The 15,176-nt window shown below is 41.2% G+C and overlaps 1 protein-coding gene across 3 annotated transcripts in view; it reads left to right on the forward strand.

Annotated features, from left to right (window-relative positions):
* APAF1 (apoptotic peptidase activating factor 1) overlaps positions 1–15,176 on the forward strand; it is a 68,957-nt gene that overhangs the window by 49,987 nt on the left and 3,794 nt on the right. For all 3 annotated transcript variants that reach the window (XM_036019445.1, XM_028531923.2, XM_036019446.1), the window contains exons 21-26: positions 268–384; positions 3,672–3,797; positions 8,586–8,705; positions 9,014–9,139; positions 10,772–10,897; positions 13,223–13,369. In XM_036019445.1, the coding sequence (XP_035875338.1) occupies positions 268–384; positions 3,672–3,797; positions 8,586–8,705; positions 9,014–9,139; positions 10,772–10,897; positions 13,223–13,369 (762 nt within the window). The remainder of the gene's footprint in view (positions 1–267; positions 385–3,671; positions 3,798–8,585; positions 8,706–9,013; positions 9,140–10,771; positions 10,898–13,222; positions 13,370–15,176) is intronic.

The following is a 15,176-nucleotide window of genomic DNA, read 5'->3' on the forward strand; positions in this document are numbered from 1 at the left end:
TGAGGTGGTGGGCACCGCAGCTGCTTTTTAAGCCTTTTATAGCTTGTTTTTCTTTATGAAAATGTATTTGAACCACAAAAGTGAAGTGAAATGAAAGCACGAAGTGCTAAATGCAGCTGCTGAGACTAGGAGAGGGCTTTGTTGTTCCCCTGGGCTCACTTGTTGGTTATTTTCTCTGTTTTATTATTATTTTTTCAATTGAAGTGTCTGTTCTAAAGAACAAAAACAGCTCTTATAGCCTAATAACTGTGCCTTATTTTTCATTAGCTCATTAATGGAAAAACAGGTCAGATTGATTATCTGACTGAAGCTCCAGTTAGTTGCTGTTGCTTAAGTCCGAATCTTGAGTACGTTGCATTTGGAGACAGCGGTGGAACCATTGCGGTATTCAATTCTATTCTTCAGTCATTCTGTGTAGCATGGTTATTTATTTAGAATGAATATGTGTCTAGCATTGTAGACCTATATTGAATAGATCTGTGATTTATTAGTCATTCTGTTAGACTAACGATACTCCTGCAATCCTCTTGGTTGTATATTTTTCACATTGCTTTTACTACTGTTTCTCATACTTTTTGTCTTTTTGTGTTCCTTATTCCATGCTCAATTGCTGTTTCACAAGTATATCAGAGCTTCAGCTGACTGTGCAAAGAGCATTCTTTTCTCTTCTTTGAAGCTCAGGCATTTAGGGGATACATTGGTTACATTTTGGTACCGATAAGGTTCATTGGGAATATCAGTACAGGGTTGCCTGTGTTTACCTGCTTCGCCACTCTTTGCCCTTCTGCTTTTGGTATTGGAAGTACCCCTATGCACCACCTGAAGTTCTTAGCTTATAAAATAATGCCAAATAAATAATAAGACAATCAGGTTATATGACAAAAAGATAGTGTAATAAAAGCCATTTTGGATAAAAATGATTTCATCACAAATGAAATTCATCACAAAAGCATGTTTTCTCTAGTTATATCATGGTTAGCCAAAGAACATTGGCTTCTCCAACTTTTTCTCATGCAAGCCTTTTGAAGTTATTTCTTTTTTTAATAGAAAACAGAATTTTTTTTAAAGATGGTTCATCTTTTTAAAAAATTTATTTATTTATTTATTTTTAGAGAGGGAAGAGAGGGAGAGAGAGAGAGAAACATCAATGTGCGGTTGCCGGGGGCTGTGGCCTGCAACTCAGGCATGTGCCCTGACCGGGAATCCAACCTGCGATCCTTTGGTTTGCAGCCTGCGCTCAATCCACTGTGAGCTATTCCAGCCAGGGCTTGAAATTATTTCTTAATGTATTAATAGCCATATTTATTTTACTTTGGATTCATTTTCATAAGGAATTGCACAAATATTCTCCAGTCCACATTGACCCACATAGAGGAGACTATATGAGGTCTGTCCAGAAGACATCCAGCCATGTAATATGAAAAATAGAGACATTTATTGAAGAAAATAGAAGACACAAGAAACATTTGTACGTAGGACAGTGGTGCCTTCATCCCTTTCAAAGTAGGCACCTTGGGACCTCACACACTTCTCCCAGTTGCCATCAGCTGCCCCGATGTGTTTTCCTGAATCTCATCAATGGTCTGAAATCTCTTCCCTTTCAAAGGTGATTTTAGTTTTGGGAAAAGGCAGAATTTGTAGGGCATCAGATCTGGGCTATAGCGGGGCTGAGTCATGTGGGTGATTTGATGTTTCACCAGAAACTCTGCACGAGACATGAGGCATGAGCGGGCATGCTATGATGAAGCTGCCAATCAGTTGGCCCATAGCTGTGGCCTTCTGAATCACCTGAATAGTTTCCTTGGAGGAATGTTCAAGCTTAACGCAAAATTGGATGCAGATTCTTTGTTGTACTCAGTCATTTTGAATGCAATGGCCACACAGCACACATGCTCAGTCTATGGCATCTACTGCCCCCACTGACTAGTTCAGTGAAGTCGTCGTCATTGTTCACACGTGTGCATTCCAGTCCACTCACCTCAGCTGCCAGGTTACATTGATATTGTGCAAACCGTTCTCATCATATTAACAATGGCTGGGCTTTTTCTAGGCAGACCTCATATGTTTATATACATAGTGAAGAAGAAAGCTTTTGGAAGATGAAATATTATTATATGTGTGCCACAGCTATTGCATGCATTCAGAACTAAGGCTTTTGGGTTTTTTAAAAATTATTATTCTGAAAAATCATTAATTGTGAATATGGGTGCTACTCTGAAAAAAGTGTATTGTGGTTGTTTGTTAAGCAAGGAATAATCGTACATTTATGGGTGAACCTTACTCGTCCCTCTGTCTCATCTCTCAAACTGTTGTATACAGGTATTACTATTTATTCTTAAAGGACCCTTGGTTCCACTTTTTTTTTAACTTGTCAAGCCAGCACTTCATTCTTTTTGTTTTTACTATTTCAGTATCTTGAAAAAGCCTTCTAGGTAGTTTAAGAAAATAACTAAGGAAACACACATGTGCCTCATCCCCATCCCCGTATCCTGTCGGGGAGGGCAGTACTTGGCGCTGGAGACTGGGTTAGAGGTACCACATGGGGCGTTTCCATCCTTGCCTGGGGTAGGGGGTAATCTAATCCTTATGCCCCTCAACGTCATCAAATAATATAAATAACATAAATTAACCCTGTGAAATCACTAATATTTGACTGTTTTAAACCTATAAAGTGGCAATTTTATGTGATTCAGTCTAGTATCATCAGATAACCACAGCTACCATTTATTAGGTGTTTATTGTGCCATATGCTCTCACTGAATTATTATAAGAGCTTGGATGTTAGGTAGTATTTCTGATTTACAGATGTCTGAACTCCTGGTTTTCACACCTTTATAAAATCAGTAAGTGGCAGACCTAGGATTCAAACCCTTGTCTCTGAGCCTCAGTGCTCAACTGTTAGGCCCTCCCTCCATAGGAACTGTGAGATTGTCCATCCTGTTCATTCATGAAAGCTTACATTCCCACAATCCTCTTTGCTTTTAAGGGACCTTTTTCAGATACGCAGATTTCATTTGAATTTCTACAATTTCCTGTTTTAGCATCATCTGTATTTTCCTTAGACTTCCTTAAGTAATTTTAATTTGGGGAAAGAAACCACATTTACTTTTCCAAAGGAGTAGGGTATGAGTTCATTTCTAAACCTTTTTGATGTAGTCATTTTTTATTCTGTTACCACTTTGTTTTCTTTTGATTTCTTGTCACTACTTTCTTAGCCTCTGCATTTGGCATATTGGTCTTTAGGACTTTTAAGTCTTCTCAGTACACTGCCTTCCAGCCTGCTCATACCCTCTTTTTCTTTACCTGTCTCCCTCACTATCCTTTATCTTACCCTGTCTCGGTATTGTTTCATAAAGAGCTTGCCTTGTTTCTCATCCAGCAATTTTTTTTTCATTTCTTTTATCCATCTTAAGTGTCATATTCTTTTTGGAGGCCGAACCCAGACTGCCACTTGTGTGGTGAATTGGGTAGTTGAGTTACTCAGAAGGACCACTGGTTCCTACTGCCATGTGGTCATTCCAGTGGGTATTTTAGGGTCTTCCTGTGTGCCTGTAGATGTGTGTGTATGTATGTGTACCACCCATTTGTGTGTCTTTAATATCTTTCGGGTGTAATGCGTGGGTCCTGCTGATTTTCTGTGTATTAATTTTCTGTGTTTTTCTACTCTGAAGATTTTAAAACTTCCGAACAACAGGATCTTACGATCCAGGATTGGGCACAAGAACACTGTATGGCACATCCAGTTCACAGCTGATGGGAAGACTCTAATCTCAAGCTCTGATGATTCTACAATTCAGGTGAGAGGGAAGGTGAACTCTTAACACAGCTAATGCTAACTCTAGCAAAGGAACGCTTCGGTTATGGCTCAGAACTGGTGTGCTCTGTAAACATTTCTTCAACATAGTGTTACTTGGGGCGCACAGTCAGACTGTGCACGTGGGTTTAGATAAAACCCATTTGTGTTTCATACTTCTCTATAGGTGAAGCTGGCAGTTTGACTTAGAACCCTGTACTGGAAAGTTTTTTATTTTGTAAATTAAGGATTTATTTGAACTCTCCTATCTGCCTAGGTATTTTGATTTGTATCAATAAATATATCTTTTGCTACATTTATGTAATATTATAGTAGTAAAATCTCATTGAAACAATCTCATTCTTTTAAGGATAAGATGTTTATTACAGGGACGAAGTCTTGTGGAAAAAGAAGAATTTATCATAATGAAGGATTGTGGATATAGAGGCCTTAAGCCTACTATATGTTCTTTTAAAATTTATTTTTATTGAAGTATTAATGCACATTTAAGTCTGAAGCAATTCTGGTTCCTAATTTTTCTCTGTGGAAGATTCTAGTTTTCTCTTTCTGCATTTCATTTTTTTATACTGTGCTTTATTTTCTGAGAATTTTTCTCAGCTTTATCTTCTAATCCTTTCACTGAGATTTTTATTTCTCCCCTTGTGTTTAATGCCAGAGAGTCCATTCGTATTTTTTTTTCCTTTGAAGAGCACTGCACTTTCATTTCATAGATGAACCATCTTCTTCTCAGAGAGTGGATGGATATATAAAATACATAATTGATACTTGGATATAATGTAGTTGTATCTAAATTTTTTCCTGAAAATTTAATTTTTTCTGCATAGTTGCTATTCCCTCCTATCCTAGTTTTCTTCTGTTGGGTTGTTTTGGGCTTTTAAAAAATTTTATTTATTAAGATTTTATTTATTTATTTTTAGAGAGACAGGAAGAGAAGGAGAAAGAAAGGGAGAGAAACATTGGTTGGTTGGTCTCGCACGCCTCTAACTGGGGATCGAACCCTCCACCTAGGCATGTGCCCTGAGTAGGAATTGCACCTGCGACCTTTTAAGATTGTGGGACGACGCCCAACCCAGTGATCCACACCAGTCAGGGCTGGCCTTTTATTTTAAAGGCCGTCTTCATCTGTGTAGTGATCGTTTGCTACCAGAGATGGGCACTGCAAGGCTGACTGCAAGTTTTGTGTGTTGACTGAGACCTTCTCTGAACGGTGATTTGAATGAGGAGCCGTTGTTGTCAGTGTCCTTAGGTCTTTTGTCTTGGTCTTGTCAGAGGAGGCTGAAGGTTCTTAGAGCCAAGTGGGGGAAGAGAACGGGGTGGGTGTAGGGTCCCAGTGTTGAGTGTAAACCTCCACTTGACCCCTGTTCTCACCTCTAACGCTGCCCTTGGTTAGGCTGGTGCCCTTTAATCCAGAGATTGTTCTTTCAGGTTTGCTTTCCGTGTCTGTAGGGGCGTTATTCTGCCCTTTAGTCTGTTTTTTTCCTCATAGTAATTCTGGGATTCAACTACGAGTTTTTTCTTTTGCACAAAGTAACTTTCCTGAACTCTTTGAAGGAGTGGGGAGGCCGGCATTTATAGCCTCACAGCTCTGTAGCGCCTCCTCCTGTATTTTCACAGAGCATCGAAGGTAGGGCCTGTTCTTTTGAGATCTCTCGGCTCCCTTCCCTTCCCTCAGTTTATTTAGGCCTTCTCTTTTCTTTGCTGCCATCATCCTTGTTCTACTCAATTTGGATTCTATTCCCAGTAGTTTCTCCTCATTGTAGGATTGGCCAGGTTAATTCTGAGAGTTCGTAGGGTCCAGACTGCTTGGCCCTTCCGGACTAACCACAGTGGCCTTGCACTTAGTTTCTGCTGCTCTTCTGTTGGTCCACTGCACTCAGTGAATGTCACTTGGTTCTTTCCGGATTTTTCTCTCTTAGATCTGTCAGGTTCCCCAGGCTTGCTTCTGCTCCCTCTCACGCAGATGCTATTACCATGTAATCTGGGAGCTCTGAGTTTGCCTCCCTCTCCTGCACCTTGGGGTTTGTGGGGATACTTCGTCAGGTAACACCATCTTGTGAATGTGGTCTGTGCATTTTGGTTTTGCTTTTTTAGTTGCTTTGTCAGCTCTCAGTGGAGGCTTTGGGGAGATTAAAACAGGAAAACTGCCTGCTCTGGTCCCATTTTCCCAGAATTCCTAATACTTCCGTTCTTAGCCCCACCCTCCTTCCCACCTCTGGGTGTACTTAATGACCTACATTTCTGAGTACTTGGCAGTTCTGTAGTGTTAACTTCGTTGCTTTTGTCTTTCTTTAATGCTTTTAGGATTCTATTTTCTTGGTTCTGCTAAGTCAGTTGTCTTCTGCTTTCCAGCTCCGATGTTTTATCTTTGCCATTCTCTTGTCTTTGTCTCTTTTGTAAGGTTTTAGAAGTGAAGGAGATAAACACATATGTGCAATGGAAGTTACTATATAGTTTTAGATTAACATCTATATGTGTATGCATGTAAATATATATATATATATATATATTCTTACAGTGGTGATAATAAGAAAAATGATTTACACTATTAAAAGCTATTTTGGAAAAAAACTATGTTACGTCTCTGTGAGTCTATATGATTAGAAAGAACTTTGGCTTCAGTATAGAAACTTGTTTATTAGGCTCCCATGACACTGAGGTATTAGCTGTGAAACTCAGTGTAATATTCATCTTTCTTCCTTTCCAGATGGCTTTGAAATGGGTAAAACTAAACTACATCTGATGAAATTCTGCCGAGACATTATATACCGTGTAGCATTTCTGTCAGAAGCTAAATTTGTAGGTTTTATGACCTGCCTGAAGATCAGATATTCTCAGCCAGAGGGAAAAATAATTTCTAGGAGTATTTTCAGGATTGGTGGTAGATTATTTTTAGAAATATGAGTTGTGTTTCATCCTCTGGTCCAGTAAAGCCCAGAAGGTTGGAGGAGGGAACTGGAAAGTTCCTAGTAGGAATGGTCCAGGTCGGGTATTTTATGTTTCTTTGCACAAGTGCCTTTCCTTTCTGACATGATTTGGGGGAGGGGGTTGCAGAAAAGCCTATCTTTGTTCCACTTCCCCCGATATATCTCACTGGTCTTAAAATACTGAAATTCCCAATTCATTCCCTTTAAGTTATTCTCACTTCCAGCTCCTCTTGCTCTCATAGAAGATTCCCTGTCCTGCTACCCTGCTTCTGTGAGCGCACACTCGCACTCTGCAATGGCAGAGATGAGCGAGTCTGAGGGTGGGGCAGGGAGGCTGGCTGCTACGGGTGGAGGAGAAAGGGGGAGAAAGGGGGAGGGGGTGGTGTTGTTTCTTTTACAATTTTGCCTAAGCCTGTTAGGAAAAACGTCAAAGACATTTCTACTGTTTAACCTTCACGAGTCACAACCAGATCTAGAATATTACTAATATGTGTACCTGTGATGGTGGCTGCTTTTTAAAAGTGGAAGGAAGAAAATTCTGTTGGAGCCTGCCTGACCATCCACAGCCCACAAATCAAACTTTATTGGACGCTCGGCAATATTTGTCGAATATCCTCCCAACCTTTGTTTCCCCCACTGCTCCTTTTTCATACCCTGTACTCCAGCCAGATTTAGGCCTATATAATCTTTCCACATTTCCTCCTCCTGTGTTGTAACTGTTAGCGTTCATTTCCTTTTTTTGAATGCCCTCCACAGTGTGTGAGTCACCCTTCCAACCCATTCCTCAAGCCTGCTTTGCATGTGTTCCCTCAATCAAGTCTTCTCCCAGGAATTGCTTTTTTTTTTGCATTCCACAGAACTTTTATTGGTGTCGCTAGAGCTTCCATTGTTTGTTTTTGGCATATCTCATTTTCTTTGCTAGACCCTTAAGTTTCTTAATGCTAGGTTCTTGTTCATTCATATTTGCCTCACATAAAGGTGCTAAATAAATATTTGTTAAATTCATTTCAAGTCAAGAATTAAAAAGGCTCTAAATATAGTTGTTTTCATTTGGTAATTAAGGGCTCTGTACATGGACATGGCATAGAAATGAACTTTCTGTTTGTGTGCCTCATGTGTGTTTGGATGGCTTATTTTGTGCCAGTCACCTGTATTATTTCAGTTTCTTCTTCCCTTTCACCTGAGGAGCTCTTCCTGGAGCTCCATGTGAAAAGTAATGCACTATACCACCTCTGTTGTCATTTTCGAGGATTGCTTTAGGTTATAGCTAAGATCTCTGAAGCTTGGAAATTCCATGACCTTGTTTGAAGCTGCTCTTGGTCAGTTGACCTTGCCAGGCAAGGGCCAGTAGGATTCAGTAGCTTTAGTGGAGCTAGAGTCTGCAGACTTGCCCGGTTGTGAGGTTGAAATCTGTGAATATGTGATTGGGATAATCTTTCCTGGAAAATGTAATCAGGTGGTGAGCTCACTAGCATATTGTGTGGCTTTTCTCCATCTTCTGGTATAATTAACTGCTCTCCAAGAAAATAAACATATTTTATTTAGGAGGAGAAGTATTTTATTTTACCCTTAGTCAACTTATTTAACCTTCAGTTATTTTCTCTTCTCTGTCTGTAAAACGGGGACACCATATTCTTTCTGGGTATTCTGTTTTACTGAAATGCAGCGAGGATAAAAGACTTTAAACGGGAGCATTTGAGATCTTGCTCCCAGGCATATGTCTTCAGTGTGACTCAGATAAACTCTTAATAATAAAAAAGACTTTGGACAGTGAGCACATTCTTCCCTACCCCTCCAGTGGGATATTATGGAGAGAGGGTTATAACACTTACTCCTTTGATATTCAGGTATGGAATTGGCAATCAGAGGACTATATCTCTCTGCAAGCTCACCAGGAAACAGTGAAAGACTTTAGGCTCTTGAAAAATTCAAGACTGCTCTCCTGGTCATTTGATGGCACGGTGAAGGTAATTTGAAGAACGCATTTCTTTTTAAAGTATTCTAATGTTGTGGTGATTGTATTGTGACAGTCAAAAGCAGGTGGATGATAAGTCACTACTTAACATATTCACATTTGTTTTCTCATGCTTGTTGTAAGTTTACTGCATTCACCTGTGTCTGCTTTGTGTGCATGAGCTTTTGTACTAAAAGGGTGCTTAAAGAGGTCAAACCACAATTGTGCTAAGGCTCTTGTTTTATAGGTCTGTCTCCTAACTGATTATGTTCAGTAATATAAAATGTTCTGAAGTGTCAACTTGTGAGTTTCTCTTTGAAGGTATGGAATATCACTACTGGGAAAGTAGAGAAAGACTTTGTCTGTCACCAGGATACAGTCCTTTCTTGTGACGTTTCTCCCGATGCTACCAAGTTTTCATCTACCTCTGCTGACAAGACTGCAAAGGTGGGTCGGTCAGTTGAAATGTGCATGCATGAAACTTGGGTATTGGTTGTGAGTTATGGGTCCAAATAGTGTACAATATAAATAATGAGTTTCAGTTTGCATGTCTGTCATATTTTGTTTTTGGAGGATTCCCATTGGCAGTTTAGTTGGTGTCAAACAGATTAAATGAATGACATTAAGGACTTTTGATTTCTCCCTTACTGATTACTTTTTGTTTGTTACTAATCAAATACAATTGAAGGCATATTATAGTCAATAAAAAGCATTGAAGGGGGGTTTACATTTAATTGCATATTCACAGTAAGTTTTTATATAATTGATATAAAGTTGATGCTTCTGAGAAATCACATTCCAGTGAAATGATGCTGCCTTTTGGGGATGTTGAGTACTCCATTCTCTTCTTTTTATCCATCTTTGTTAATGGCGTTATTATTGACCCATCTTTCCAAACTACAAACCTTGGAATTGCCTGGGACTCTGTCCTGTCCTTTGTGCTTTGTTCATTACTTCTCAGTGTCTCTTGGATCCTTCTCTCCTCCTTGCTCCCACCGTTAAGACCACGCTCGCTTCCTTCGCTGGTGGTCTGTACCTCCTCCAGTGTATCTCCCCGCACTGCTGTCTGCATCCCTGCTGAAACACCTCTGTGACCTGATGGTTTGTAAGCCAGAGTCTCGGCTCATCACTGTCTCTTTCTGCTACATTGTTCCCTCTGTGTCAGGTTCCTGCTCCCTCCATGTTTTTGTGCCCGCTGTTAACTGTGGCTCGGCACAGCCTTCTTTTCCTTTTTTACCCTGAAACATTATGACTCATCCTTCCAGACCTAGATCTGATGTCAGCTCTTGAGTAAACCCTTTCTGGCCCTCAGGCAGGATTAGCTGCTTCCCCGTCACTGTGCCCATTACAGATTACTCACATTTATTAGAGCATTTACTTCACCCAGCTGTTCACTTAACCATTCATAAGCCAGTATTCAAATTACAAACTTTTCAAGTGCACCCGGTTCATCTTTGTACCACCAGATCTTACTGGAAGTTGGTAGTTTTCAGCATATGTGTGTCGGATGGTGGTGACAAAACCGTAAGGGAGAATGTTGGAAGGGAAAGAACTGCATTTGACCGCCGGGATCGGAGGGTAGTATAGTGACTGCCCTTTGAGGAACACTTGTCCTGTGTTAGGCCCTATGCTAGGAATTTCAGTCTCTGTTGCGTAATCTTCACATCATAGGTGCTGTTGTCAAATGTCCCCATTTCACAGATGCAGAAACTGAGGCGGCAGCATCTTATGTGGGTTGTCCTAGGCCACAAGGAACTAGTGAATAGTGGAGCCGGGACTCACAGTCGAGAATGCTTCAGCACCACAGACCATTCTTAACTCATTCATGGTTCGTCCTTCTAAATGGAAAGTTAAGACCTTTGATCCTTGAGCTGACACGAACACGAGTAATTAAAGAGGAACTCAAAAACGAGCAAGGTTGTGAGCGGGACCTTGGGCCTCCCTTGGAAGTTTATGAACTGTCAAAGGCTGGAACTTGTATGTGATTGACTCGGTGGCTAACTAGCACTCTAGGCAGGGATTGCAGAAGCTTATTTTGAATGTGTTTACTGCTCCTAAACAATCCTAATTGTCTTCCAGATTTGGAGTTTCGAACTCCCTTCCCCTCTTCATGAATTGGAGGGCCACAAAGGCTGTGTGCGCTGCTCTGCCTTCTCTGTGGACAGTACCCTGTTGGCAACTGGAGATGACAATGGAGAAATCAGGGTAGGGTGTTTGGGGACACGAAGGGCTGCTCTTCGTGTATGTAGCTTGGGCAAGCCCTCTGCACCGCTTTGGGGACCTTCGTTAACGTGACAAGGAAGCCCCGGCCCCGGGTTCTGGATGGAGGACGCACTCTTTGTTTTGTTTTGTGTGCACGGTATGTTCGTAGCTGCACTCCACTGCAGAGAAGAATTCATGTTAGAGTGAAGCACTTCCTCTGTATGTGAGGAGGCAGATGCCCTAGTTATTAGCAGTTGCTTCTCTGCTGTTAGCTTGAGAATGAGTCATCTGAATTCTTGGATCTGAACCAAAGGTTGTTTTTAGTGGCAGAATATGAGGAAAATAATTTTGTAAATCATTATCTAGATCATAAATGAAGTGCATATTCCGCCGCTTTCAGCACTGACAGAAAACCTCTCTTTAAGCACCAGACCCATTAGCTAGTTGACATTGACAGTGGGGCCGGTGGCCATCCCCGTGGGACTGCCTGCCTCCGGGTGTGTCAGAGGATCAGACACTCGATGGAAGGAGAGTCTTGTTTTTTATTTTTTCCTTCCTTCCTTCCCTCCCTCCCTCCCTCCCTTTCCTTCCCTCCCTACCATTCCTTCCCTCCCTCCTTCCCCCCTCCCTCCCTCCTTCCCCCCTTCCCCCCTCCCCCCCCTCCCTCCCTCCCTTCCTTCCTTTTCAAAGAAGGATATAAAACTCAAGGCATAGCTATGTAATGCTGAAGAATGAGGGAGTGTGCAGCTGGCAGGGGCACAGGCGTTCTCAGACAGGCTTTCCAGGAAGAAGATTCTCCTGCTCGAGGACTACGCAAGCTCCTCTAGACCGTTCTCATAAATGCCACATCCTCTGAAGCGGCACGGCTGTTTTGGGAACATTCGTTTGGCTAAGCCTTCATCTTGGGGATGAAAGGGCTTCTTTACTGGGTATGAGGCAGGGTTTTCAGAAACCCCTGAGGGAAAAAACTGCCTCTTTATCTTATATCTAGCTGTCTTACTGAATTCTTTCTAATGAGTTTTGCCATCTGATTTTTTATTTTTTTTGGTACTTTTATGGCCTTATTTGTTTGTTTATTCATTCATTCATTCATTCATTCATTCGTCATCCATTCATTTGTATTCCTTCAATTCAGTGAGTTTAGGGGTAAGTGTACACCCTTGAAACCATCCACCGTCAGGCCATGGACGTCTTCATCACCTCCCAAAGTTCCCTCCCATCCTCTTTGTTATTTTTCTTGTCTGTGGTAATGACACTTTCCATAAGGTGTACCTTCATCTTAGAAAATTTTAAATACACACGCCCTTGCTGTGTGGCTCAGTGGATTGAACACCGGCCTGTGAACAGAAACCTCACTGGTTCGATTCCCAGTCAGGGCACATGCCTGGGTTGCTGACCAGGTCAGCTGGTTGTTGTATCTTTTGCACATTGATTGCCGTTTCTCTCCCTCTCTTTCTCCCTCCTTTCCCATCTCTCCAAAAATAAATAAATAAAATCTTTAAAAAAACAAAATTTGAAATACACGATACAGTGTATATGTCTTGCATAACAAACTTTGCAGCTTTTGGCTATAACCTTCCCATTTTCTCTTCCACTTAGCCCCTGACAATCACCATTCTATGTTCTGTTTTATGAGTTGGACTATTTTAGATTGCAGCATGTCATTTTGGATTTTCTAATACATTTACAAATGATGACTTTGATATTTTTATGGCTCTATTTTTAATTGGATAGGCATTTCTTTGAGAAATTAGAGTACTGCTTATATATTATCACTGGAAATAAATAGAAATATTAGCATCTGTAAGTAATTAGGTTGTTTATGAGAGTCTAGTAAAATACTATCTGTCTCTGTATGTATGTATCCATGCTGGGACTTCTAGGTTTTCTTTTTTTTAACTCAGTGTTTAAAATACATACTTAACATGTTTGAATGACATCTACCACATTCTAAGTGATAGATCTTAGACTAGAATTTCTTTTTTAAAAATTAAATTTATTGGGGCAATATTTCTTTTTTTTTGAGGTAGTTTGGTCTAGTTTATGTCTTGGTCTAGACATATGTTAGGTCTAGTTTATGTCTTGTTTCTCTCATCATCCTCTCTTTATTAGATAGAAAGTGCCATAGTATTATTTTTTGGAATATAGTCCATGATAAATATTATAAGTAAAGTGTTTTTTAAAAATTTGAACAGGAGAGATTACAATCTAAAAAAATTCCTAAGGTATCACTAACTTGATTTCCAACTATGTTTCATAGGAGATAGAAATATATAACAGATTTCTGGGTAACCCTGGTAATGAATTGTGTGTTTCATGTCTGCATAGATCTGGAATGTGTCCAGCGGGGAGCTGCTTCATTTATGTGCTCCGATTTCCACAGAAGAAGGAGCCGCTACCCACGGAGGCTGGGTGACCGACCTCTGCTTTTCTCCAGATAGCAAAATGCTCGTCTCTGCTGGGGGCTACCTTAAGGTAAGCGTGCGCTAAGGACTGAAAGAAAAGAACAGCCTGTGTCCCATTTTCCAAGCTGTTTTTCCTTCCTGTGTCTCAGCTGGTCCTCGTACAGCCCAGCAGAGTGCAAGGGCAGCTCCCGTTGTCCCTGTTTTGTGGGGAGGAGACCGAGAGATGCAAGGCTGCTTTCCTCGGGCCTCGGCAGTTTGGGCAGCAGTGCTGGGGGTGTTCTCGGTCCGGAGCTCTCAGGCTGTCCCGTACGAAGTCTTAGAAGATCAGATCAGAATGACTAGAGAGTGGGGCATTTAACTTCATTTTATTTCTACCTCATAATTATAAACTATTTGGGTTGAAAGTCTTTTAAAAATTTCTGAGATTTTCAGTATTAGTAACAATGGTAGTAGTATTAATAACACTGGCGGGAGCATATTGCTTTTATAGTTTACAAAATGCTTTACTTACATCATCTCATTAGCCAGTTTTGTGAGGCTTAAGTTTTATTATCTTTGGTTTATGGATGAGAAAAGGGATGTTCTTGGAGCATCACAAAGAACTGTTGTGTCTTCCCTAAAATTGTGTAGTAAGTTGGCGTGTATAAACTCAGGAGTGCCTGCGGTGGCCAAGGCTTGAGTGTCGTGGAGCCTCAGGGTCGTTTTTTGGCGCTTGCATCTATTAATCCATCCACTCAATAAGACGTGTTAAGTGTCCACTGTGTGCTGAGACACTGCTGTGTGGCACAAGTTTTAAACTTGGTTCCTGCCAGCTGGTGCCTTACAGCCTACGGGGGAAGCAGACAGTAAACAAATAAAATCTCTGAAGTGTAGGAGGGGTTCTGGGAACGCTTGCATATGGAGAGTAAAGGCACAAAGGGGAGGAGCGAACATTCTACCCTCAGGAGTTAGCAGAGGCTGCCTGTGGTGGGGGACGATTGAGGTGAGAGTTCGGAAGAGTGGTTTGCTTAGGAAAGGGGTCGAAGATGATGCTATTTCTTGTACTGACCACTTTAAATAGATCCCTAGTAAATTAGATCTTCTGATACTGTTACCTCTTACTGAAGACATTCAAGTGTAGGGGAGGATTCTAATCGTCTAACACAATGTAGATGTTAAAAAATATTTGCATGAATGAGTTGAAGTTTTTGATAATATGAGGCCCATGTAATTGTAATTTTATTCAACATAAAGATGTAGCTTATCAAAAAAGATAAATGAGAGCAGTTTTTAGTTCTATGGGAGGATGTGCATTAGGATCCCCGTGCAAGTTTACATTTAAAATACAGCACTGTACAGCATGTTGCATTAACCTCTCTTCCTTTGGCCCGCCTGACTTACTCACTGGGGAATCGGGAGGCTGTCACCACTTGTCCTCCTTTAACATAAGGATGAATGTAGTCGGCTCTGAGGACGGTGCTTAGAATGGCAGCATTGGTATTTTTTGTGTTGGGAGCTGGGAGTCTTGCCTGCTCTTTATTAACAGCAAAAAAACTGCTGTGACACTGAGCTTCTAGAGACCATGTCACTTGATGCTCTGGGGCCCCTTGGAGGCTGTTCAGTAATCCGGAGTCTGGCTTACAAGATGCGATAGAGATCAGTGACCAGATTTCCAGAGTTCTTGGAGAGCCTTGAAATACAGCAGCAGAAGAGATAGCTGTATTGTAGAAGGCCTTGAGGGCGGAAGAGCCTGTCACCTGTATATTCTGCCTCTGTCTGTGACAATCAGGCTGCTCCTCCCTCTGGTGAGGCTGATGGTGATCGAGCCCTGCCAGCCCCCACCCGGCATGTTAATGAGACGTCCAAGCACAGAGCAAATTAAAAGTAAAAAGGAGCAG

The sequence above is a fragment of the Phyllostomus discolor genome, chromosome 2 (assembly GCF_004126475.2).
Source record: "Phyllostomus discolor isolate MPI-MPIP mPhyDis1 chromosome 2, mPhyDis1.pri.v3, whole genome shotgun sequence".
Classification (NCBI taxonomy): domain Eukaryota; kingdom Metazoa; phylum Chordata; class Mammalia; order Chiroptera; family Phyllostomidae; genus Phyllostomus; species Phyllostomus discolor.